Source organism: Mustelus asterias, chromosome 23 (genome assembly GCF_964213995.1).
Source record: "Mustelus asterias chromosome 23, sMusAst1.hap1.1, whole genome shotgun sequence".
Classification (NCBI taxonomy): Eukaryota; Metazoa; Chordata; class Chondrichthyes; order Carcharhiniformes; family Triakidae; genus Mustelus; species Mustelus asterias.
The window spans coordinates 21,417,821-21,445,637 of NC_135823.1; the positions used below are offsets into that span (position 1 = coordinate 21,417,821).

Sequence of the window (27,817 nt, forward strand, 5' to 3'; positions counted from 1 at the left end):
CACCCGCTGGGAATTCTTCATCCTCCTGTGTGCCGCAGTTCAACACAAGGCACGGTCTAGAGATGATTCATTTCAGGTAATTGGTTAAAGACCAGTGCATATGAAGGATCTGTCTTAAGGGGCAGCTCATTGGGGCATCAACGCAAAACAGAGTGATTAGCGGCACAGTGGCACTGTGGTTAGTACTGCTGCCTCACAGCGCCAGAGACCCGGGTTCAATTCCGGCTTCGGATCACTGTCTGTGCAGAGTCTGCACGTTCTCCCTGTGTCTGCATGGGTTTCCTTCGGGTGCTCCTGTTTCCACCCACAGTCTGAAAAATGTGCAAGTTAGGTTGATTGGCCCTTAGTGTCAGGGGGACTAACAGTGTAAATATGTAGGGTTATGGGGATAGGACCTGGGTGGGATTGTTGTTGGTGCAGGCTCAATGGGCTGAATAGCCTCCTTCTGCACCGTAGGGATTCTATGATTCTGACATCCACGGTGATAGAATGCTCAACTCTTTATCTCATCAACCACTATTGACATGGATTTACGTGGTACAGCAGAGAAACAGACCGTTCAGCCCTAACAATCCATGGCAGTCTTTCTGCTCCACCTGAGCTTCTCTTGATCCACCTCCATCAAAGCAATGGCCCAGTGGTATTATCACTAAACTATTAATCTAGAAACTCAGCTAGCATTCTGGTGACCCGGGTTCAAATCCTGCCACGGCAGATGGTGGAATTGGAATTCAATAAAAAATATCTGGATTAAGAATCTACTGATGACCATGAAACGATCGTCAATTTTCAGAACACCCCATCTGGTTCACTAATGTCCTTTAGGGAAAGAAATCTGCCGTCATTACTTGGTTTGGCCTGTAAACACTTGGGACATGATCTTACTGGCCGTTCGCGCCACACTCCCGTTGCAGCGAGATGGAAGCATTTGGTGGCCAGCCAAATCTCCTTTCACTGCAGAGGGATGGGAAAATCCCGCTGGCGTGAACGGCGATAAGATTCTGGCCTTGGTATCCTCCTGGACATCAAATAAGGACAGAAGAATTTGGATGTTCCACCTGGTAACCAAGTCAAGTATTATTGAGTAGATGCTATGGCTGTGGTCACATTTGCTCATTCAGACAAATAGATACCTAAGGAAATTGACAATCATTGATAGCAATGACCTGAGTGGAAATTTAATGATTTAGATTTCAGCAAGGTTTTCGATACTGTGCAAATTAAGCAGTTAGTCCACTTGAGCAATGAATCCACAAAGTAGTAAGAAGTTTAACAACACCAGGTTAAAGTCCAACAGGTAATAAACCTGTTGGACTTTAACCTGGTGTTGTTAAACTTCTTACTGTGCTTACCCCAGTCCAACGCCGGCATCTCCACATCATGTCCACAAAGTAGGACAGACTTAGAAATGGGACTGTGTGATGTATTCTGCAGATTGAATGGTGGTTATGAATGGAGCATGTGGTGAGGAGTACGTGGCTACAAGGTCACAGGGAGCATGATTAGAGCTGATTATAGAATCCCTGCAGTGCAGAAAGAGGCCATTCGGCCCATCGAGTCTGCACTGACAACAATCCTACCCAGGCCCTATCCCCGTAACCCCACATATTTACCCCCACTAATCCCGCTTACCTACACATCCCGGGACACTGAGGGAGAATTTAGCATGGCTAATGCACTCAACCAGCATGTCTTTCGGACTGTGGAAAGAAACCGGAGCACCCGGAGGAAATCCACACAGACACGGGGAGAATGTGCAAACTCTGTACAGACAGTGACCCAAGCCAGGAATCGAACCCAGGTACCTGGCGCTGTGAGGTAGCCATGCTAACCACTGTGCCACCGTGCCACTCTTTGCAACACATAGAAATATTCTGAAGGCAGGGCCAGAAATAAAAGTTTAAGTTTGATATAGGTGTGGGTTTGACACGGATGAGCGCTGGATTCAAACTTTTCCTGGATGAGTGTAGCTCCAACAACACTCAAGAAGCGTGACATCATCCAGGACAAAGCAGCCCACTTGATTGGCACCCCATCCACAAACATCCACTCCCTCCACTGCCGATGCACAGTGGCAGCAGTGTGTACTATCTATAAGATGCACTGTAGGAACTCCCTGAAGCCCCTTCACCAGCACCTTCCAAACCTATGACCACAAGTATCTAGAAGGACAAGGGCAGCAGACACATGAGAACACCGTCACCTACAAGTTCTCCTCCAACCCACTCACTATCCTGACTTGCAAATGTATCGCCCGTTTCTTCCCTGTCGCTGAGTAAAAAAACCTGGAACTCCCTCCCTAACAGCACTGTGGGTGTACCTACGCCACAGGACTGCAGTGGTTCAAGAAGGCGGCTCACCACAGCATTCTCAGGGGCAGTTATGGACAGGCAATAAATGCTGGACTAGCCAGTGATATTCACGTCCCACGAAAGAATTAAAAGAAAGGTTCTAAAATTTAAGAAACTTGAATTTATACACTATCTCCACAAGTCACAAAGCACTTCCCAATCAATAAAGAACTTTGGAAATGCAGTCAACTCTTGTCATAGAAATCATAGAAACCCTACAGTACAGAAAGAGGCCATTTGGCCCATCGAGTCTGCACCGACCACAATCCCACCCAGGCCCTACCCCCATATCCCTACATATTTTTACTCACTAATCCCTCTAACCTATGCATCTCAGGACACTAAGGGGCAAATTTAGCATGGCCAATCAACCTAACCCGCACATCTTTGGACTGTGGGAGGAAACCGGAGCACCCGGAGGAAACCCACGCAGACACGAGGAGAATGTGCAAACTCCACACAGACACATCCCACATCTTGTGATACAGGAAATGCAGCAGCTAATCTGTGCACAGCAAGATCCCACAAATAACAATGCGACCAATTGTAAACAGAAGACAAAAGGGGCCTTGGTTAAACGCCCCCATCCAAGAGGCAGCATTACCAACACTGAAGTGTCAACCAAGGTTGTGTGTTCCTTTCCAGGCCCTATTCCAGAAACATGTTGGACAGGCTGGCCCTGTATCCATTGGCGTTTACAAGAATGAGGGGTGATCTTATTGAAGCACGGTAGCACAGTGGTTAGCACTGCTGCTTCACAGCTCCAGGGTCCCGGGTTCGATTCCCGGCTCGGGTCACTGTCTGTGTGGAGTTTGCACATTCTCCTCGTGTCTGCGTGGGTTTCCTCCGGGTGCTCCGGTTTCCTCCCACAGTCCAAAGATGTGTGGGTTAGGTTGATTGGCCTAGTTAAAAAAATTGTCCCTTAGAGTCCTGGGATGCGTAGGTTAGAGGGATTAGCGGGTAAAATATGTGGGGGTAGGGCCTGGGTGGGATTGTGGTCGGTGCAGACTCGATGGGCCGAATGGCCTCCTTCTGCACTGTAGGGTTTCTATGATTCTATAAGATCCAGAGGGGAATTAACAGGTTGGATGCTGAAAGGATATTTCCCCCTGTGAGAGAGACTTGAACAAGCGGACACAGTTTAAAAATTAGGCATCTCCCATTTAAGACAGAGATGAGGAGAATTGTTTTTCCCTCAGAGAGTCATTGATCAGTGGAATCCTCTTCCCCAGAGAGCATTGGAGGCCGGGTCATTGAATAATTTTAAAGCTGATTTAGATCGATTCTTGATTAACAAGGGACTCATAGAAACATAGAAACTAGAAGCAGGAGTAGGCCATGCGACCCTTCCAGTCTGTTCCGCCATTCATTTTGATCGTGTCTGATCATTGAATTCAATATCCTGATTTCCCCCCCTTCCCCATCCATATTCCTTGATCCCTTAAGCCCCAAGAGCTATATCTAATTTCTTCTTGAAATCACACAACGGTTTGGCCTCAACTACATTCTGTGATAGTGAATTCCACACATTCACCACCCTCTGGGTGAAGAAATTTTATAGAATCCTACAGTGCAGAAAGAGGCCATTCAGCCCATCAAGTCTGCACCAACCACAATCCCACCCAGGCCCTATCCCCACATCCCTACATATTTACCCACTAACCCCTCTAACCTATGCATCCCAGGACACTAAGGGGCAATTTAGAATGGCCAATCAACCTAGCCCGCACATCTTTGGACTGTGGGAGGAAACCGGAGCACCCGGAGGAAACCCACGCAGACACAGGGAGAATGTGCAAACTCCACACAGACAGCGACCCGAGCCGGGATTCGAATCCAGCTCCCTGGAGCTGTGAAGCAGCAGTGCTAACCACTGTGCTACCGTGCCGCCCCTCTTCACCTCAGTTCTAAAAGGTTTACCCCTTATCCTCAAACAATGACCCTTAGTTCTGGACTCCCCCACCATTGGGAACATTCTTTCTGAATCTACCCTGTCTGACCGGGTACTCTACCTGACCGGGTACCCTACCTGTCTGTCTGTCTGGGCGGCACGGTAGCACAGTGGCTAGCACTGCTGCTTCACAGCTCCAGGGACCTGGGTTCGATTCCCGGCTTGGGTCACTATCTGTGTGGAGTTTACACATTCTCCTCATGTCTGCGTGGGTTTCCTCCGGGTGCTCCAGTTTCCTCCCACAGTCCAAAGATGTGCGGGTTAGGTTGATTGGCCATGCTAAAAACTGCCCCTTAGGGTCCTGAGATGCGTAGGTTAGAGAGATTAGCGGGTAGATATGGGGGTAGGGCCTGGGTGGGATTGTGGTCAGTGCAGACTTGATGGGCCAAATGGCCTCTTTCTGCACTGTAGGGTTTCTATGATTTCTATGATGACCCTGTTAGAATTTTATAAGTTTCTATCAGATCCTCTCTCACTCTTCTAAACTCCAGTAAATATAATCCTAACCGACTTAGTCTCTCCTCATATGACAGACCTGCCATCCCAGGAATCAGCCTGGTAAACCTTCGCTGCACTCCCTCTATAGCAAAGACATCCTTCCTCAGATAAGGACACCAAAACTGCACGCAATACTCCAGGTGTGGCCTCACCAACACCCTATACAATTGCAGCAAAACATCCCTATCCCTATACTCAAAATCTCTCACTATGAAGGCCAATATACTATTTGCCTTCTTTATTGCCTGCTGTACCTGCACGCTTACTTTCAGTGACTGATGCACGAGGACTCCAAGGTCTCACTGAGTATCCACCTCTCTCATTTTACACTCATTCAAGTAATAATCTGTCTTCCTATTATTGCTACCAGAGTGGAGAACCTCACATTTATCTACATTACACTGCATCTGTCATGCAGATGCCCACACACACAGCCTGCCCAAATCACGCTGAAGCATCTCTGCATCCTCCTCACAGCTCACCCTCCCACCTAACTTTTTATCATCTGCAGATTTGGAGATAATACATTTAGTTTCCTCTTCCAGATCATTAATATATAATGTGAACAGTTGTGGTCCCAGCACAGATCCCTGCAGAACCCCACTATTCACTGACTGCCAATCATAAAAAGACCCATTTATGCCAACTCTTTGCTTCCTGTCTGCTAACCAGCTTTCCATCCATTCCAAGACACTACCCACAATCCCATGTGCTTTAACTTTACATAGTAATCTGCCATGTGAGACCTTGTCAAAGGCCTTCTGAAAGTCTAAATAAACCACATCCACTTGTTTTACCTGACCAACGCTACTAGTTACATCTGCAAAGAATTCCAATAGATTCATCAAGCATGATGTCCCTTTCGTAAATCCATGCTGACTTTGTCTGACTATACCACTGCCTTCCAAATGCTGAGTTATGAAATCCTTGATAATAGACTCTAGCAACTTCCCCAGTACTGACATTAGGCTCACTGGTCTATCGTTCCCTGTTTTCTCTCTACCTCCCTTTTTGAATAACAGGCTTCCATTAGGTACCCTCCCACCTGTAGGAACCAGTCCACAATACAAAGAACTTTGGAAAATACCCATCAGTGGATCTACTATTTCCAGGGCTGGAGATTTCCTTCAGCTCCTCACTAAAACTTGTTTCTCTCATAACTTCTGGTACATTATTCATGTCTTCCTTTGTGAAGACTGAAGTAAAGTACAAATTTAATTCCTCAGCCATTTCTTTATTCCCCGTTATGAATTCTCCTGTTTCTGACTGTAAATGGTCTACATTTGTTTTTATCAATCATTTCTCTTTACATACCTATAGAAACTTTTGCAGTCAGTTTTTATGTTCCCCGCTCGCTTACTTTCATACTCTATTTTTCCCTTCCTAGTCAATCCCTTGGTCCTCCTTTGCTGAATTTTAAACTGCTCCCAATCCTCAGGTCTATTGCTTCTTCCTTTGAATCTGATGCTATCTCTAATTTCCCTTGTAAGCCAAGGTTTAGCCACAATTCCCTTACCACTCATGCGCCAAACAGGAATAAACAACTTCTGGACTTTAAGTGTAGAGGGGGGTAAACAGGAAAGTGGAGCGGAGGCCAAAATCAGATCCACCACAATCTTGTCAAATGGCGGAGCAGGATTGAGGGGCTGAATGGTTCTTCTTGCTCCGAATTCACGTGTTTGTATGTCGTGACTTGAGAAATGAGAGTGCTACCCATCGAGCCAAGGCTGACACTGTGGGCTAGCTTGAGAGGAGTTGATATATAGGAAGCGAGTTGCTTCACTGCATCCTGAATACCTCTTTGGTAGAATGTCCAAACTTCCCGGGCGTGAGTAAGTGTGGCTGTGAATGAGTGTGTCTGTGAGTGAATGTGTCTGTGAGTGAGTGTGTCTGTCAGAGAGTGTGTCTGTGAGAGTGTGTGTCTGTGAGTGAGTGTGTCTGTGTGAGTCTCTGTGTGTGAGAGTGGGTAAGAGTGACAACACTGAGACTGGGAGTGAGTCGGACACACACATGCCCAGTCCTCCTCCATAATCTATCCACAAACCAGACTGGAAGAGGAGGATTACCCAGGCTGATAGCCACCTGCTTGGGAGCCTGCACTTTTGTAAAGATCTCGCCCAGGCCAGCTCAGAGTGGGTGTCACTAGAAGGGAATGCAAGGTCAGTGTTGGTTAAACCCAGCCCCCTAACTCAGACATGGGATCCACCCCTTCCCAGGTGACCAAGGCTTGGGACCTAGTCTGTCTGTTTATTGATTAACTCAGCTGCTCAGCACTTTTTAATGGTCATTTTTATTAATGACTCTTTTTTAAAATAATCAATTTATTGCTTTGACACTGATGCTTTTTTTTGTTGAATTTTGTGTTTAATGTGGTGCCAGATAGGGCCTGGGTGGGATTGTTGTCGATGCAGGCTCGATGGGCCGGTTGGCCTCCTTCTGCACTGTAGAGATTCTATGATTCAAACCTTTTTTTGCTCAGATTTGCTCAGCGGCCCTTTTGAGTGAGAAAATAATTGAAATGTGTCATCCTTGGCCACGAGAAGAGTTTGGGTATGGGGCTGCACTAAATGGAAGGATTTAAGTGGTATACCTGGTAACTCTTTCAAAACACAAAGGCATGTTGTTTCCCTGGTAACGGAAGAACGACTGGAGCGACATGCCAAAGATGGGCAAGTTCTTATTTAAAATGATTTCACTGGTTTTTTTTCCAATTCAAGTGTGCAATAAGTAGATAAATTACTATTCCGCACTGTAACGGAAAACATTTCTGAAGTGATGTATTGTAACTACAGTACACCAAATAGAATATAAAAGGCCTCTGGGGCTTGGAGTCGTCCATTAACCTCCCTTTTTTTTTTCACGGAGCAGCGTGATGACATTAAGCAGGATTTGCAGAGACAGGCAAATGAAATGTGCCTGGCCGAGACTTCCACAGTTCACACTCTCCCTGTATCTGATGCTGTCAGAGAGGTAACTGATTGTGACAACTGTGTGACTGGGCAAACGCCAACCACAGGAGGAAGTACAAAGTAAAGATTTGTGAAAGCATTAGGCCGGGGTTGGGTGGGGTGGGGGGGCGGAGGGGGGAGGGTTGGTCGAGCAGGAGGAGAAGACAGAACGGTGTGGACGAGAGAGAGAGAGAGAGAGGAGGAATTGACATATTGCGGGAGTAAAATGAACTGGAATGAATGCTTCCATTTAATGATCTTCTGACTGAAAAATGTAATGTGTAGCCCAGAGAATCATGCATTACTCAATAACTGTGATGGCTTTCCTTGCTCTTTCTGTACCTTCCCGCTGGAAATTAATTGGGATCTATAAATATTTGAGACGAGGTTATTTTTCATTGGAAATTAAATATGGCGCATTTTCATTATTGTCACCTCTGCAACTCCCAGTGAGGAGCAAGGTTTCACTCTGGTGAGGTGTTGTTTTCTCTTATAGCAACATTTGCATCAAACTATCTTGCAATGAAATTGGTGTGAAATAAAGCAGTCGCTTTTCGTGACATGGGCTGGTGCAATTTTGAGGATATTTTTGTGCCTGTTTAGAGGAAGCTGTGAGTCCTTGCGGACTGACTGGTGTGAGGGGGAAATGATGTTGCGGTGTGCTGGGGCTTAAGGTAGGAGGACAGAGATTTATTTATTATTAGTGTCACAAGTAGGCTTACATTAACACTGCAATGAAGTTACTGTGAAAATCCCCGAGTCGCCACACTCCAGCACCTGTTTGGGAACACTGAGGGAGAATTTAGCATGGTGCATGCACCTAATAGCACATCTTTCGGATTGTGGGAGGAAACCGGAGCACCCGGAGGAAACCCACGCCGACATGGGTAGAACGTGCAGGCTCCGCATAGACAGTGACCCAAGCCGGGAATCGAACCCAGGTCCCTGGCGCTGTGAGGCAGCAGTGCTAACCACTGTGCCACCGTGGATGATTTAATGATGGGTGATTTAAAAGAGAATTGGATCGGTTGAATAGAAGTGAGACGGGAGAAAAATTGCAAACAACCTGGAAGCAACAGTAAACGAGATTAGCCAGGGACAGGAATCCTCTGTATACTGTTACAGTGGTGGTTTTATTCCGAGAGAGTAGTTGAGGAGGAGGTCGGTACAGACTAGTTCAAACCCCGAATAGAATTATTAAATAAAGGTCTCATTTCTTTCTTCTGCTGAAGGTCAGGATACAGTCCCATGGAAGCTGGCAATCCTCCAGCACCTCAGCAAAGTGGACATTGTTCACAGCATATCTGTAGGCATTGAATGCTAACTAGTTAACTGAATTAGATTGCACAACTGTGCAGGATCCAGTTTCCACCTGATATCCATGCACACATGGTCCAGCAGGAGATAGAAGCCTGGCTGATCCTTACCTCCACAGCCTAGGGAAAGAGACCAATTATGGTCCTCCCACTGTTTTCCCCGTTGAGGCGAGCTACATGGGGAATCTAACCTGAGGCACTATTGGACTGTATGGTCCCGCAACACATGAAGCAGTGCATTTATACATCAGGTTACCATTTTTTTGTTAAGTACTGTTCGGCAGTCAAGTTTTTTTGCAAAAATGTTAGCTGGACGGCAAAAGAAAATGTGCAATGCTCAAATTCTGCCAAGGAAATGGCACCTCTTGCGTCCCTGAGTTGGTAGTCCATGCTTGAGATGGCGCAAGGAATCTTGGAATTCCATCTTAAAGACGCACCGAGAACATTGGGGGAAACTGGAATTTCCCTCCCTGGCTTACCCAGCATGTGGTTATGTCTTGCGAACACCAGCTGTGCAGCTGCAATGATCTGAGAAAGCAGTCCTCCATCTCACATGCTTTGAATCCTGTTCTAATGCGACACAAATCAACCTTCCTCGCCTTATTTAAGGAAGGATGTAAATGCATTGGAAGCAGTTCAGAGAAAGTTCACCAGACTAATGCCTGGAATGGGAGGGTTGTCTGATGAGGAAAAGTTGGACAGACTAGGCTTATATCCGCTGGAGTTTAGAAGAGTAGGAGGCAACTTGATTGAAACATATAAGATCCTGAGGGGTCTTGACAGGGTGGATGTGGAGAGAATGTTTCCCCTTGTGGGAGAATCTAGAACTAGGGGTCACTGTTTAAAAATAAGAGTCCGCTTGTTTGAGACAGATGAGAAGAAATCTTTTCTCTCTGAGGATCGTGAGTCTTTTCATCATAAAATGATGAAGAAGCAGCGCTCCGAAAGCTGGTGATGCCAAATAAACCTGTTGGACTTTAACCTGGTGTTGTGGGACTGCTTACTGTGCTTACCCCAGTCCAACGCCGGCATCTACACATCAAAAGTGAAAGCAGAGTCTTTGGACGCGATTTTCCGATCGCGCTCGCCCCAAAACTGGAAAATCCTGCCCAAGGTCAACAAACCTTTGCATGATCCGCCGCCCCCCCCCCACGCTACGATTCCCGTAGCAGGTGGGACGGGATACTTTCCCCCTTTGAATATTTTTAAACAAGAGGGGTGAGAGGATATCGGGGTAGAAGGGAATGTGGAGTTGAGGTTACAATCAGATTAGCCATGATCTTACTGGGTGGCAGAGCAGGCTCAAGGGGTCGAATGGCCTACTCCTGCTCCCAGTTCATATGTTCGTAATCTGAGCCACAATACAAAGTACGCCGGCTATAGACACAGGAGTTGACACTGTTTAAATACCAGAGCCAGGATTATTTGTTTCTTTCCTTGCTTCTAGAAGGAAACTATTCAAAAATACATCAGCATTGTGCCAGAAATGTAAAAATTATTATCGTCAACATTAATCATTCAAGTTTTTGCAAAAATGTTAGCAAAAGAAAATGCGCTGGGTGAGGATAATGTGTGTGGTGGGAAACTGAATTCTAGATTGAATGGGATGCCAGGATTCCAAATATGCCTGATTTCTGTTGGAGGGAATGACTGAAATTGAGGGGGTGGAAGTGATTAGGCATCTTGGAATACTCTGCAAGAGAGGAAGAAATAGGAAGTGAGTTCAATACCACCTCTGTCCCAAGACATGTCACTATGTGCATACAGGCATTGAAATTTTGAGGTCGAGATTTAATTAAATGCTTTGACAACCCAACACCATAAACACACTCCCATTGGTCATTGAAGGCTTAGCTCCTCCAGGTCAATAATTTCCTGACCACAGGATAGGTCTTTCTCAAAGGGAGGGGGAGGTGAAGATTGGAAACATGAGTTGTGATGGGATGAGTGTTGCACGTTCTTCACGGTTTGTTGAAGGGTGACTATGGACCAACTCATTGCGAGATAGACTGGGGATCACAAAAGTAGAAAGCACTGAGTTCTCATTTTCCTGAGGCTTCTGTATTGGCTTACCATGACCAGGCCTGTTGATCGATACCTTTATTCCATTAGGCAGCATTAGGCAAATTGTAAATTGGCTATGTTACAGTAATGAACAAAGGACAAAGAAAATTACAGGCCCTTCGGCCCTCCAAGCCTACACTGTTGCCCATCTGAACTAAAACCCTCCTCCAGGGACCATATCCCTCTATTCATAGTAAGAAGTCTCACAACACCAGGTTAAAGTCCAACAGGTTTATTTGGAATCAGGAGCTTTTGGAGCACTGACTCCACTCACCTGATGAAGAAGCAGCGCTCCGAAAGCTCGTGATTCCAAATAAACCTGTTGGACTTTAACCTGGTGTTGTGAGACTTCTTACTGTGCCCACCCCAGTCCAACGCCGGCATCTCCACATCATGGCATCCTATTCGTGTATTGACACGGGTGGTAAATCAAGACGGCTTGTTTATGCAAATAAAGTAAAATCGCTGTATTCCCAGATGACCATAGGCTGCTCTCCCCTTTGAGGGGGGAGAGCTGACTGGTGCTGATTTAACCTGAAGATCACCACACCTCAGGCAAGGGTCAAGGTTGAGAAGGCAGGGCCTTCATGAATAACCTCAGCCGGTATGCGAATTGAACCCGCACTGTTGGCATCGCTCTGCATTACTAACTCAGCCATCTGAGTTAAACCGACCCCCTTTATCTTTTCAAATAAACATCTAGCATGGCTATCAGACTTAAATTACATTTCATGCTTTAATGTCCCATTTCTATAGGAGAAATGATCAGCTTAGGATGGCATGAATCAAAGCTAAATAATGTCTTTTTTAATGTATAAAAGGAACGGCTAACTGCATATTTGTTTCGGTAGAATTTTAGGCTGCAAAACTTTGCTCCAGCATTTGGCATTTTGGGTGCCACACTGGGTACAAAATTGGGTCTGCGCGGCACATGCACATTTCTGGTACAGGCCACATGGGCACCACCATTTTGGTGAGGTCAGCATCATGAGGCTTGTGTCAAAAGTATTTAGAATAAGTGGATCATGAAACAGCCAGTGTGTAACACTGATTTCACTCAACTGGTGTAATTTGCAACCTCCAAACTCTCTCTTAACCTCACACAGCTGAATGTGTGTTCAGAAGCTGAAAGGCCACCTCACCATGTTAGTTAAAAGGATCAGCAACTGCTTTCACATCAGTTACTGATTGGTCTCCACTGGCTGCCGCTGAATAAACTTTATATTTTGTACCCTACTCGGGCACTCACCTCGCTTGGCGCTGACTTTACGAGGCAATCATACAGGTGATTTGGTGCGGACGACACAAAATGGGCTGGACTTGCAGATAGTGAGGAACATTGTCAGAGGCTACAGAAGGATATAGATAGGCTGGAAATTTGGGCAAAGAAATGGCAGATGGAGTTCAATCCAGATAAATGCGAAGTGATGCATTTTAGTAGAACTAACGTAGGGGGGAGCTATACGATAAATGGCAAAACCATAAAGGGTGTAGATACGCAGAGGGACCTGGGTGTGCAAGTCCACAGATCCTTGAAGGTGACGTCACAGGTGGAGAAGGTAGTGAATAAGGCATATGGCATGCTTGCCTTTATAGAACGGGGCATAGAGTATAAAAGTTGGGGTCTGATGTTGCAGTTGTATAGAACGTTGGTTCGGCCGCATTTGGAATACTGCGCCCAGTTCTGGTCGCCACACTACCAGAAGGACATGGAGGCTTTAGAGAGAGTGCAGAGGAGGTTTACCAGGATGTTGCCTGGTATGGAAGGGCTTAGTTATGAGGAGAGATTGGGTAAACTGGGGTTGTTCTCACTGGAAAGACGGAGGATGAGGGGTGACCTAATAGTGGTGTATAAAATTATGAAAGGCATAGATAGGGTGAACGGTGGGAAGCTTTTTTCCAGGTCGGTGGTGACGTTCACAAGGGGTCATAGGTTCAAGGTGAGGGGGGGAGGTTTAACACGAATATCAGAAGGACGTATTTTACGCAGAGGGTGGTGGGGGCCTGGAATGCGCTGCCAGGCAAGGTGGTGGAGGCGGACACACTGGGAACGTTTAAGACTTATCTAGATAGCCACATGAACGGAGTGGGAATGGAGGGATACAAAAGAATGGTCTAGTTTGGACCAGGGAGCGGCGCGGGCTTGGAGGGCCGAAGGGCCTGTTCCTGTGCTGTATTGTTCTTTGTTATGAGGAGGTGGCACAGAATTTGCATTGGAATGAGCAATCACATGTTAATTGTGTGTCATGATCCTCTTGCATTGTTTTTGGGCCTAACCAATTTTTCTCCCTCAATCAAAGTGCTGTTAATTGTAATATTCAAAGCAGGGATTGAATATTTAATATTTTTGACACATGGGCCTGAATTTTATGGGTGGATACGCACCCAACCTGGAAACACGTAACATCGCGCAAGAAGAAGTCAGGCTCGCGCCCCAACATCATCGCGCCCTCGCATGATATTTTGGCCAGCGGGCATGAGCACGACTCAGAAGTGCAACCCACTGCCAATCAGGAGGCCATTTTAAATTAATCAAACTGACCGTGATTTTCCATTGCCTGTCTGACGTTACAGTTGGCGAGCGTGTTGATTGGCCCTGACGTTTAAGCCTTAAATCCAGGGCAGGGTGAAAGGTCAGGGGTCAAATAAAATTAACAAATCTGTCTGGGGACTGAGACCGGTGTGTGGCTGTGCTGCCCAGACACGCGTGGCGTAGTTTCTTTGCTGATTTTTTTTTACAGGCCCGCAGCTCCCTCAGACGGTTCCTGTCCCCGAGAGCACGTCAGCCCACGCGCTCCCTTTCCTTGCTGCCTGCTCTCACCCTCAATCTTTCATATAACGTGTTTTACACTGGGTGGCCATTAATTGGCCAGCCAGCATAATATTACATTAACAACGCAATCTCGGGCAGGAGCGGGTTTTACATTCACTCCCACCACACCAACTTCAGGCACACCCTGGACATATAGGTCAGGCCGTGTGCAGCATAATGGGCAACACGAGTAAGACCCAATTGACTACAAATTTGGTTTTAAGATGGTTTCTGGGAAACAGCATTTTTACAGCTAAGACTATTTAATTGATAAAATTATATGTCCTGAGTTAAAATGGGAAATATTTTTGAGGCACGCTGCATTAGAAATTTTGTCCCTTATTTGTCAGTATTGGCTCAATGATATACCTTCGCCTTCGAAGATAATGGGTTCAAGTCCCACACCAGAACAGACTGAGAGCTCAGTGCCGTACTGAGGGAGTGCTACACTGTTGGAGAGACCATCTTTCTGATGTGACGTTAAACCCAGGCCCTGTCTCTACGCTGAGGTTAAAGTGAAAAGCCCCATACACGAAGGGGGAGCTTTGCTGGACAATATTTATCCCTTAATTAACATAATTCAAAAAGATTATCTGGTTATTATCACATTACTATTTGTGCAAACTTACTGCTACATTCCCTTATGTCACAACAGCAACTAAGCTTCTAAAGTACTTCACAGGATGGGAAAGTAGCTACATAAATGCATATTCTTTCTTTGTCCTCTGGGACCAGTCTTTGTCTCTAATACCTGCATATGAAATGGCAGCATTGTGTGTGTATATGTGTGTGTGTGTGTGTGTGTGTGGGTGCATGTGTCCATGCGACATGTGTTGGTCTGCCCCTCTCACAAGAGCGTGCACATGGTTGCTGATGAACCTCAGTGAGTTGAGTTTGAGCCAGCTCAGTCCTGTTCCCACAGTATTTTGTGAAAATCTGCCTCTAGCTCTATATGAGATAAGAACATTTTTACTCAGGAGACATATGAGGATGGGAAATGCAAGCCAATTCAAGGGGACCTATTTTCCGGGGGATAAAGAGCTTTGTGCCAGGGGGGCGGGGGGCTTTGTTCTGTCCTTTGCTTGTAAACGCTTTAGCTGTCTACCAGCCTCATTTCATAATCTGAACACACACAGATGCTAAAAAAAGTCAGATACCGATTTCCCGAACGGTGGAGTAATGGCTCACAGCAGTAAGGGAACATTATAGAGGCTACGAGTGAGCTAGGCTTTTCCAGTCTATAGCTAGCAGCCCTGGTGTGAGTTTAGTATGGAGCAGTGTAGATGTCAGAATGAGTGGAAGACTCTCACAAGTAGGTGGTCCATCTTCCCAGCGGCAGGAGAGTGAGGAGGTAAGCGCCTATTGGAAGGGACACAATGTTAGGAATGTAAATTAGTTTTGGTCTTACACTTTCTGTTCATTTGACAGAATCACAAGGTACTGATGTAAATACAAGGTGACATTTGGCACTGCTCTTTTGGATTACTCCATTTTAATTAGCTCCCTTCTTTTGATTTGCAGGAACCTAATGCCTCGGACTCTGGAAGGTCAGATCACCATGGAGAAAACCCCAAGTTACTTTGTCACAAAGGAGGCCCCAAAGCGAATCTTCTCCATGTCAAAAGATACCAAGCTGATTGTGGTGGTCAGAAACCCTGTGACCAGGGCTATTTCGGACTACACCCAAACCCTCTCCAAGAACCCGGGCGTCCCAAGCTTTCAAATGCTGACATTTAAAAACATGAGCACAGGCCTCATCGACACGTCATGGAGCGCCATCCGCATTGGGATTTACGCCAAGCACCTGGAAAACTGGCTCCAGTATTTCCCCCTTTCCAAGATTCTCTTTGTGAGCGGGGAGAGGCTGGTCAGCGATCCCGCCGGAGAGATGGGCCGCGTGCAGGATTTCCTGGGACTGAAGAGAGTCATCACGGACAAACATTTCTATTTTAACGAGACCAAGGGCTTCCCTTGCCTGAAGAAGCCCGAAGGCAGCAGCAGGCCTCGCTGCCTCGGGAAATCAAAAGGAAGAACTCATCCCAGAATAGACATGGAAGTCGTTCTTCGGCTCAAAGAGTTCTACAGGCCATTTAATCTGAAGTTCTACCAGATGACGGGCCATGACTTTGGCTGGGAGTAAACCACCAGGTACTAAGCACGTATGTCACTGCATATAAAGCCACCAAGGCCATCGATTTTAACCTTTACTGAGTGCAAAATTCTCCTGGAAACTTGTATAATTCCAACTTGTTTTCTGCAATGTTCTGAGCGAATACTGAACCATTACTGGTCAAAACTCTTCTGCTGAACATTGTTAAAAGAAGGATGCAAAAAAAAAGGACAAAAATACAAGCAAAGGAATTATTCTCACAAACGTAAAAAAAATTCTGAAGTGCTACCTTCGTACTTGGATGGTGTTGAACACGAACTGTGAGGCCATGTCACCCCAGAGATTGTCCGACACTCGGAATAATCCATTAGTGGTTGTGAAATTCAAAATGAATAATAACGCTAGGCTTTTTTTTTTCCATTTTCCTGCAGTGTTCTGGATCCTTTGTTAGCAGGCACTTGTGTTGTCCAAGGCGAGTGGTGTTTATCTTGAAACATATTAAATTAGATACTGGCCCCAGCAAACGAACACTGTTGAAGGTCTTGAGATCTGACCCTGAATGGTAAAAAATTGATTTACCATAATCAACAACTAAACTGCAAAACGTGCGTCTGGTCTGGATTTACCATTCGCTTGGTGTTCCTATCCATTTTCCAATTTAAGATTGATCTATCTATTTAGTAGAGAGACTTTTTTTTCTTTGTTTTAATCCGTTTAATATCAAACATGTTTTGCACCGACACTATTTTCCATCATGAAATCCTGGCGAGAGAGATAATGTTTAACATCACATCAAGCAATAGAAACATGTACAAAGTGTGCAGACTGTGCTCTGGAGTAGATCAAATCCACCGTTCAGGGTTGGAACCATTTACTCGGCACTGTTACGGATTGCCCACTGGGATAACCTCAGTTGTCTGGGATGGGTAGCAGTGATGTTTAAAATCCAAATTGGTTATATTTGTGCAACCCTAGATTGAAATCACATCTGATTCAAAGTGACCCGGTTTTAACCACTAAATCTGTGTTGTCTGATTCTGTTCATAGAAGGATGTCATGATATTCTTTCAATTACTTTTGCTATGTTTAAAATGGTGTCATGCATCTGACTCAGACCATTGAAAATTCATGGGCAAGCACTCCGATCTCACCCACCGATGTTCGTGTGTTGTGCCAGCCTTCAAATACTCTGGAAAAATCAAATACAGTTTGAACCTGTTCATCCAAATTTCATTTGGTTTCATTGGCTATAACCTACCTCTGTCCTGACCAAGTATATCACCTGGTGTCAGACTCAGTATCTGATCAGACAGTAGAATAATAAAGCAGCCCGATCTTATCTTGCTTGCCACTCAGTAAAGTCGCTTTATATTAGGCATTCAGATTACTTAAGTAAATAGCCCAGAATACAACAAAGGTAAGCAAAATTAAAGAACTAAACCAGAAAATGCTGGAAAATCTCAGCAGGTCTGACAGCATCTGTGGAGAGAGAATAGAGCCAATGTTTCAAGTCTAGATGACCCTTCGTCAGAGCTCAATCCAAACTCAAAACGTTGGCTCTTTTCTCTCTCCGCAGATGCTGTCAGACCTGCAGAGATTTTCCAGCAGTTTCTGTTTTTGTTTCAGATTCCAGCATCCGCAGTATTTTGCTTTGATTCCCTGTAATCTTTCACAAATACAAATTAGTATTTTGTTTAAGAGGTGGAGAAGTTGCCACAACTTTATCTCCTACTTCCCATAATAGCGTTTTTAAAGTTTATTTATTAGTGTCACAAGTAGGCCTACATTAACAAGTTACTGTGAAAATCCCCTAGTCGCCACACTCCGGCGTCTGTTCGGATACACTGAGGGAGAATTTAGCATGGCCGATGCACCTAACCAGCACGTCTTTCAGAGTGTGGGAGGAAACTGGAACACCTGGAGGAAACCCACGCAGACACGGGGAGAACGTGCAGACTTCCCACAGACAGTGATCCTAGCAGGGAATCGAACCCAGGTCCCTGGTACTATGAAGCAGCAGTGCTAACCACTGTGCCACCGCACCGCCCCGCACTGGGGGAAAATAATGCCTCCGTTGCTCTGGATGGTTTCCACAGACGAAGACCAATTTACTCCAGTGCCTGACTCCATCCCAGTCATAGAAAACCGCCAAGAAAAGCCATTTCAGTGAACCATACGCTCTCCTTTCTTAAGCATGATTTGCTGCTTCGGAAGCATTCTCTGTAGTTGCTCAGGAAGTGTAGATGGTCAATCGGTATCTAGTGAGGAGCCCAGTTTGTAAACCTACAAGTTTTCCCTTCAGATAAGGTGGGCTCTGTCATCACATTTGGTTCATCATCACATATGAATAAAAGGCATCTTCTTGCTATTATATTTTTCACTTCTAAAAACAAGTACAAGCGTTTCAAAATGGTTAGCTTTTCAAGTCCCCCCCTCTCCCTCACCCCATGTCATTAGCAGGTTAGGCAATCCACACAATGAGGGCTCACAAACGATAGCTTAGTACCGCATATTATAATTACCTTGAGAAACTCATTTCACGATGGAATTCTATTTTCCCAACTTTTCATTATGTCACAAGCCAACGGACAAAAGAAAGCAATCCTGAAAATGTTGTCCTTTTCTTTGTGGATTTGATACTTTAAACTGTTAATTGACATTGATACAGTTTACTGTAGTATTCACAATGTACGGTTGAGAGTAACTAATATAATTTTGTTGAACTAAAGTCCATGTATGTTTTGCACCAAGCTTACTACTTACATTTTTGTGGTTTTGGCATTATTTTAGTAGAGTTTACTTAACACTGAACATATATATAAATATATATATATAGTAATTATTTCCAATGGACAGATAATTAAGTCTCTCAAGTCATTGTTCTCCATGATGTATAAGAAGTTATTCTAAGTAATATTTTCCCATTGTTATATATGGACTGAAGAAACTATTCTTGTCTTTATAAACAAACATATTTTCTATCATTTGGTTTCTAAAGTGATAATTCCCTAAAGTTTAATAGTTTCATTTTCTACACGAAGAAAGTGCATTGGTCTTTTCAGAAGGGAAGCAGCTGTATAATGCTCTGATCGAGCAGGGATATCTCCCGCTCTCCCAGCAACTTTGGAGTGATTATATTGCTATTTTTCATAGATTGAGAACATTTTGCAATTAAAGTACATATTGCTTTTTGGATTTTTTAATATATACGTTATGGTATTCCTGCGTTTAACTTAAGCCACACATTCAAGCTCCTATTCCAGTCCGCGTGTGGATCACTGTTCCAGCAGAAGGCTAAAGTTTGAGTGCTGAGTGCTGCAAACAGCTTTGTCTGCCAAAGGCTAATAAATTCAGACAGCATCTTCCATTGGATAATGTTTCAGATCCCAGCAGGTTTCTTTGCTTAAGATGTTGGCAATTGAGACCAATTTTCCTATTAAGTTAGATTGTCAAATCCTGCTAAGCTTTGAATCAAATCAAAATAGAAAAGAAATCTTCAAAAGAATGACTCAAAATCGCACCGAACTGTTGGCAACCTTCCCTTGGATGGTTTTGCAGCAATGATTCCTTCTTTGTTTCAACTTTAAGTGGATTTTTCTCAATGTAGCCCCCATCTTTTAGTATCGCTTGCAATAGATCATTTTCCATTTTATATTCTTCATACAGAAAATGTTTAATAAGCACTCGACATTCTCAAATATCCCATAACCTATGATAAAATGTGATGTTTATCGCTGTGTGTCAACAGATAAAACCTGGAATACACAGGCCGGTGTTTCCTGCTTCTGTGCCTGTGATCCGGAATTTTCTGTGCCCCATCCTTTCGAACGTATTTTTAGCAGCTCTCGAGGGGCACGTTATAAAAGAGGTGCACCGAATCTTGCTTAGAAATGTGTTGGGCTCTGAGAAAATAATCAGTTGCCACGACAGTACATTTTCTCAAAATGGACCCTTATTTTGACAGTCTAGGACCTTGGTTCCTCAGAATCCCGGAAAGGTCAAAAATGTCAAACATCCTGTAAAAAGTCAATGGCTGGAATTCCCCAATCTCACTCCCCCCACGGCTGGGATTCTCCGATCCCTCCGCGGTGAATGGAGTTTTGGCTGAGCGCCAGATTCTCCGTTCTCGCTGGCAGCGGGGTGGCGGGGCCAAACGAGATGTGAGAATCCTGGGCAATAAAGTCTATTTATTAGTGTCACAAGTAGGCTTACATTAACACTGCAATGAAGTTACTGTGAAAATCCCTTAGTCACCACACTCCGGTGCCTGGTCGGGTACACTGAGGGAAATTTAGCATGGCCAATGCACCTAACCAGCACGTCTTTCGGACTGTGGGAAGAAACTGGAGCACCTGTGTGGTGGACCTCAGTTGTGCCTTTGTCCTATATGGACCACCGTTGTGTGTGTTTGTCATACCTGGACACATCCCCTTCCAGTTTGGTTCCTCCCCTCAGCACCTAGTATAAAGGTGGCTGTCTCCTCCCCCTTGTTCAGTCCAGGTCGGTTAATTGTTGGGATCTGCTCCTGATTCTGTTGTGAATAATAGCCTACACTTATATTGGCATATCGGTAGTCTTTCGCCTTATTGATAGCGCATCAACCTGGAGGAAACCCACGCAGACACGGGGAGAACATGTAAACTCCATACAGTCACCCAAGCTGGGAATCGAACCCGGGTCCCTGTCGCTGTGAGACAGCAGTGCTAACCACTGTGCCACCTTTACAGATAATATTACAGATGTGGCAACAGTGCCATGCTAAATTAAACTATCAGGCACTCGCAACAGAAAAGATCCATTTGAGCCCTTCAGTACTCTCAGGATTTGAGGCCCTGTAGAAAAAACAGTCAATTCCATTTATCGACAATCTCTCACATTGCAGAATTATCAGCTGTTCGACAGCAGAGGGATGAGAAAACCCTGAATTGAAGCAGGCCGGTGTAACGCATGGCGACGTTTCCTACAAAGTGGCCACACTTGTCCAGTCTGTGTAAGACATTATGGAACGAGCGACTCTCTTTAATTTCCGATGGCATCTTAACAATGAGTGTTAGTAATTAGAATCCTTACTGTGCAGAAAGAGGCCATTCAGCCCATCAAGTCTACACTGACAACAACCCCACCCAGGCCCTATACTGTAACCCCATGCATTTACCCTAGCTAATACCTCTGACACTAATGGGCAATTTAGCACGGCCAATCAACTTAACCAGCACGTCTTTGGACTGTGGGAGGAAACCGGAGCACCCGGAGGAAACCCACGCAGGCCCGGGGAGAACGTGCAAACTCTGCACTGACAGTGACCCAAGCCAGGAATCGAACCCGGGTCCCTGGCGCAGTGAAGCAGCAGTGCTAACCACTGTGCACCGTGTTCTGTGAAGTCAGCATTTTGGATATCCGTATAGTGTTGGGCCATCAGAAATGGAGGAATGATCTTTCCGTGAGGGAATACCTGATTTTCTCAGGAACAAAGGTTCGGACGAAGAGGAGCGTGAGCAATGCTACCTGATTTTCACCTCTTTTACATTGTCCCAGGATATCTAGAGGCACAGTCTGCAATAGTTACAGGCAGATTTCATTCTCATGAGATGAAAGTTTAAATTATATTTATTAGTGTCACAAGTAGGCTTATATTAACACTGCAATGAAGTTACTGTGAAAATCCCCAAGTCGCCACACTCCGGTGCCTGTTCAAGTACTCTGAGGGAGAATTTAGCATGGCCAATGCACCTAACCAGCACATCTTTCAGACTGTGAGAAGAAACCGGGGCACCCGGAGGAAACCCATGCAGACACGGGGAGAACGTGCAGATTCCACACAGTCACCCAAGCTGGGAATTGAACCCTGGCACTGTGAGACAGCAGTGCTAACCACTGTGCCACCCTTGCTGCTTGTTTTCTGGTGTAATCTACTCCAGCTCTGGATCTCTGCTGGCTGGAGAGTTGGGGTGCTAGACTGTGGATTAGATTGAATGGTAAAGTCTGTAAGGAGAGGTACCCCTTTGGTGCTGTTTCTTAACCCTCTGAACTCCCACATACACATCCCACCCAATTTCCCCCTCCATTGAAGTTGATATAGAGGGGGGGTGGGGTATAATGGGGAGTGGGGTATAATGGGGGGTGGGGTATAATGGGGGTAGGGTATAATGGGCGCCCAGTCCAATGCCACTTTTTGCCCCCAAATAATATCCAAGATAGATTTCACATATTTTAGTGGGTTGGGTTGGGTTTCGGTTGGATTTGATTTATTCCTACCACTATTTGCAGATTAATTTCCAACATCTACCGGCAATTGTTAAAATAATTTTCTTGTCATTGACCGCTCTGTACATGTTTCATGGGTGGTATTTTCAGTCAGCTGGCGAACTCCATCTGGTCACTGACAAGATACCTGTTCCTGTGAACTAATGCCATGATCGGTGTCATAAGATCAGAGCCAAGCCTGCTCACATCACTCTCACAGTCGGGAAGCTGCTTTCTCTGCTGTGAATAGACACAAATACAAATGAGCATGGGACGCAAAGCATAGGCTGTGTGTGTGTGCATCTTAACAGAAACATACAGCTATGTCACCCTACTTCCTACTGGAGAATACTGTGGACCCTGCAGTGGCTGGCAAACGAGCGAGACTCCTTATAAATTCCCGACTGCATGTAGCCATATGACATCGGAGTACAAGTTATTTGAAAACCATTTGAGATAGAGTCCCCAGAGGTTATGTTGATTGGCCATGCCCCTTAGTGCCCCGGGATGTGTATGTTAGGGGGATTAGCAGGGTAAATATGTTGGGTTATGGGGATAGGGCCTGGGTGGGATTGTTGTCAGTGCAGACTCGCTGGACCGAATGGCCTCCTTCTGCACTGTAGGGTTTCTATGATTCCCATCCTGATGTATTTATGTTTGTGGAATTTATTGAAACATGTTTATTCTGTGCCATATATAGTGTTACTTTCACCCTCTGGAGAATGTAAATGTGAAAATCAAAACTTCGACAGAATGTTCGAGAGGCCTTTTTGTTTGATAGCTAAATGTAACTCTTTCCCTGGAACAGTGTAAATAGCAGAATGTGGAATCTTTCAGAGAATAGGAGTTCAGTTAATGCAAGAGAAAGTGGCGATTTTTTTTTTCCTTTCTCCTCTCTACATTTTTCACTTGGCTAAGGACAATGATATCATTGCCAAGAAAAGTCACCAAGAGCAATTAAAGACACTTCTTTCCTATTGGCACTCTCCCTGGACTGTATAATTCGGGGACAAAATGTCTAAAAAAAAAACCAGGGAGGCCGTCGAGATGAAAGTTGTCTCGGGTCTAACGCGCTGGGGGGCTATGTCACATCTGCTGGAACTTGTTGTCAGTTCCACTGGCAGCTCGGTGTGATGGACTGCACTCCTCGTGTTTGGGTTTTGTTACTGGTGACATTCTACCAAATTATTCTCAGTGACAGCTTTAAAGTTTCCCAAAGTGCCAGTGAAAGCCTCAACTGCTGAAAGTGATCCTATTAGTCAGATGAGTGACTACATTCAGGGGCAGCCATATTGATATGCAAAAATCCAGCCTCGCTCTAAAGAGTGTCTGTGTCTCCCTTTTGTAAAGCAGCCGTACATTTTAAGAGCAAGCCTTTCTCCAGCTGCACAATACCATATAGACTGCAGCATTAAGAAGCTTCCAAAGCGGCCACAACCGTATTGAATCTCAGATTGCAGACTCATTAAGGATGCTCAATGAGGTCTTGCGAATACTGTTCAAGGTGGTTGACTGCGTGGATTTGGACTTTTTTGAAGTGTAGCACAATCCCCTGTTGAACCTAATTGCTGCCCTCACAGTTAGGGGTCAAGTGTTTGTATTCATTGCATTGGACTGAGAGCACTTGTGGCTTTGTCTGACCACGGTCTTCACTTCATCACGTCTTGGACAATGAATAAACGTTTGCTGTTATTGAGAGAGTACCTGAGACTTAACTTTATAAACCACAATTTCAAGCGACTAACTACTTCAGTGAAGGGAAAACAGAACCTGCGTTAACCAGTAACAAACTCTACCAACCCCTCGGTGTTGAGGTAAAAGACCTTTCAAAATTGGTAACGCACAGTGTCACAGTGGTTAGCACTGCTGCCTCACAGCGTCAGGGACCCGGGTTCCACTCCCAACTTGGGTCACTTTCTATGCGGAATCAGCACGTTCTTCCCATGTCTGCGTGGGTTTCCTCTGGGTGCTCTGGTTTCCTCCCACAGTCCGAAAGACATTCTGGTTAAGTGCGTTGGCCATGCTACGTTCTCCCTCAGTTAAAGTTAAAGTTAATTTATTAATATTACAAAGACTTACATTAACACTGCAATGAAGTTACTGTGAAAATCCCCGAGTCGCCAACACTCCAGCACCTGTTCGGGTACACTGAGGGAGAATTTAGCATGGCCAATGCACCTAATCAGCACATCTTTCAGACTGTGGGAGGAAACTGGAGCACCTGAAGGAAACCCATAGGGGAGAATGTGCAGATTCCGCACAGATAGTGACCCAAGCCGGGAATCGAACCCGGATCCCTGGAGCTGTGAGGCAGCAATGCTAACCACTGTGTCACCATGCCGTCCAAGCTCAGTGTACCTGAACAGGTGCCGGAGTGTGGCGATCAGGGGGATTTTCACAGTAACTACTTGTGACTAATAAATTAACTTTAAAACTTTACTGACTTTCACCCCCTACCAAACATGTTGTAATGGTGTCACAAGCAAGGTTCTTGTCCTTTCACCCAACCCTATCCCCACTTTAGCCCTCAATTTGGCTTTGAATAATTGCTAAAAACGCTAGACTGAACTGGTTCATCACATTCTTTATAAAATAACCTATGTTTATTTCTTCAGTCTGACTAGAACTGAAATTTATTTTTAAAAATCAGCCTCAATTCTAGTAAGAATTATTATTTTAATATAATAGAGGTGAAATTGTCTTCATAAAACTCAATCATTAGAGTTCAGTTTATGCATTCTAATCATGTTACACGAACAAAAACATTATTATACCCATTTAAAACTGATTATACGTGCAAATAGTTCGAAACCACAGAGCAAAATGGACTTGAGAACGCCTTTGGTGTGTGAAGCCAGTGCTATGTTTAGTACTATACTTTAAATATATAAGAAGGCGAGACACTGGGTTGGTATGTAGAATACTGTGCCAGGGGACTGGAAGTCTGTAAATGTTACACCCTCAGCAGGAAAAGGGAAGAGGGATAAACCCAGCAACTGCAGACTAATCGGGAGAATGTGGTGTTGGAGAAACTCCTGGAGACAATGGGGTAGATTTTCAAACACCCACGGGGGCAAGTTTTAGTATGGGTGGGCTTTCTAAAATAGCGTTACCAGAGGAGGTATCAGTCTTCTGCCTCTGTGACGGTCTACAGTTTTCAAAAGGAAGTTTGGGGTGGAGGGGGAGTAACGTGTGGCGACATGGTGGTATAGGGGTTAGCACTGCTGCCTCACAGCGCCAGGGACCTGGGTTCAATTCCCAGCTTGGGTCACTGTGTGGAGTTTGCACATTCTCCCTGTGTCTGCATGGTTTTCCTCCGGGTGCTCCAGTTTCCTCCCACACTCCAAAGATGTGTTCGGTGGATTGGCCATGCTAAATTATCCCTCTGTGTCAGGAGGATTAGCAGAGTAAATACGTGAGGTTACGGGGATAAGGCCTGGGTGGGATTCTTGTCAGTGCAGACTCAATGGGCTGAATGGCCTCCTACACTGTAGGGATTCTCTGATAACTCACAGGCTTCCAATTAACTTGCTGCTAAGCTCACTTGTTGATGGGTAGGAGAGGGAGAGTATCCTATTTTCAAAGGCAAGAACAGGAAGGGTGAATGATCTGGGGAACATAGTTGTCAGGAACACAGCAAGGTGCTTTTTATTTATTGTGGCAGGCTGGTTTAAAATCTCTAAAAAAATAAGGAAAGTCAAACTGAACTGCTGACACGGTGGCACAAAGTTACCAGCACCTGAGCAAATTCCTGATGGGGATGTGTTTGGGCACTTGGGAAGCAGTGGGCCCTCTGTGTCCCATTCCACAAGACAATGACAATCCCACTGATAGCTGTTGTCTGCTTTTGGGAATTCCCCCTCCGATACTCTCTTTCAGGCAACACCCAATGACATTAATCAGGCACCCCCAAGCTCACCTCTCGCCCAGTTAGGGGCTTTGTATGTTAAAATTGCATCACATCATTGATGTCAGTGCAGTGTGGGGTCAGGAACTGGAGATGATCCAGGGATTGGGTTCCCAACCCTGAAATAAATACTCAGTCCAGATCTGGGACAAAACTAATTGAGACCTGGAGCCGTTTGGGCCAGTAAAGGCAAATCTTGTTTGACTAACTGGATCGAGCAGTGCAGTTGATGTTCAAAGTTTGTTAGCAAAATTAAAACCCATGGGATCAGAGGGACAGTGGCAATATGGCTACAAAAATTGGTTAATGGATTGACAGCAAAGTGTGGTAATGAATGGTTGTCTTTCTGACCAGAGGGAAATAGAAAGTGGGGTTCCGCAGGAGTTGCGATTGGGAAGACAGCTCTTTTTGCTGCAAAATAATGCCCTGGACTCTGGGCATAATTTCAAAGCCTGCAGATGATACAAACTTGGCAATGTTGTAAACAATGAGCTGGCTCATTGGAGGACGTAGACTGGGCAGTGAGAAGTGACTCATTTCATTAGGAAGAATGAGGAAATACAAATGGAACTGAATGGGAGAATTTTGAAGGGATTGTAAGAACTGAAAGACCTCGGGAGTGTATATACTCAGATCTTTAGACAAGTTGAGAAGAGTCATGGATAGTCATTACGCCAGAGGAGGAGGTAATTCAGTCCATACCAGCTCTCCTGCAGAACAATCCAAACAGTCCCATTCCTGCTGCAAATTTATTTCCCTCAAGTGCCCATTCAGTTGCCTTTTGAACCATAGAGTCTCTACAGTTCAAAGGAGATCATTCGGCCCATCGAGTCTGCACTGATCTTCCAGAAGAACAATCTACCTAAGCCCTCCCTGCCCTATCCCCATGAACCCATGCATTGATCATGGCCAATCCACCTAACCTGGAGTGTGGGAGGAAACCGGAGCACCTGAGGAAACCGACACAGTGGAAGGTGAGAAAGAAGTCTGAATCCTAATGGGCTGATTATAGGCATGCAAATTATTTCATTCTTTCTGCTGCTCTGGTAAGAGCAGGGTAAAATAAATTAGCTTGGTATTTTAATTTCACTGCATGCCTTGCTACACCTTTCCTGATATTTCTGTAAGAAAGTACTGTATTTCTTCCACATATGTAGTGAATTACACATCAATGAATTCCTTATGAAGACATTCACCTCCATCTTAAGCAAGAACGACATTTTCACTTTACTCTGTATTATTCCAAGTCACGGCACATCTTCCAGATGTCTTCCCAGCAACTTACAAGACTTGAAAAGGCTTCCAAAGACATCCATGGTGAGTTTAGGAGCTGCTCCCCATTCCAGCACATTCATTTTGATTCACAGAAATGCCACAAATGTAGATTCCTCACGCCATTGAATTCAGCTTTCCTGCAGGTGTTTTTCAAAAATGTCACGCATTTCACCACTGAACGAATCCAATATTAATCATTTCTGCCTGTATGAAAGGCAGCTACTTGAAATGTACACTGAGCATCTCTGCTGGTTTGTTCTGACTGGTCACTCATTTTCCTGTAAGATCCGTTTTAATTGTACAAAGTCATTTGCAACAAAATCTTGAACAATTACAATTCAG

The 27,817-nt window shown here is 45.0% G+C and overlaps 1 protein-coding gene across 1 annotated transcript in view; it reads left to right on the forward strand.

The window, feature by feature from the left end:
* The window catches only part of LOC144510358 (heparan sulfate glucosamine 3-O-sulfotransferase 3A1-like), a 211,245-nt gene extending 195,089 nt beyond the window's left edge, over positions 1-16,156 (forward strand). The window contains exon 2 of the mRNA XM_078239794.1: positions 15,462-16,156. Coding sequence (XP_078095920.1) covers positions 15,462-16,080 — 619 coding nt within the window. The 3' untranslated portion in view covers positions 16,081-16,156. The remainder of the gene's footprint in view (positions 1-15,461) is intronic.
* Positions 16,157-27,817: the final 11,661 nt, after the last annotated feature.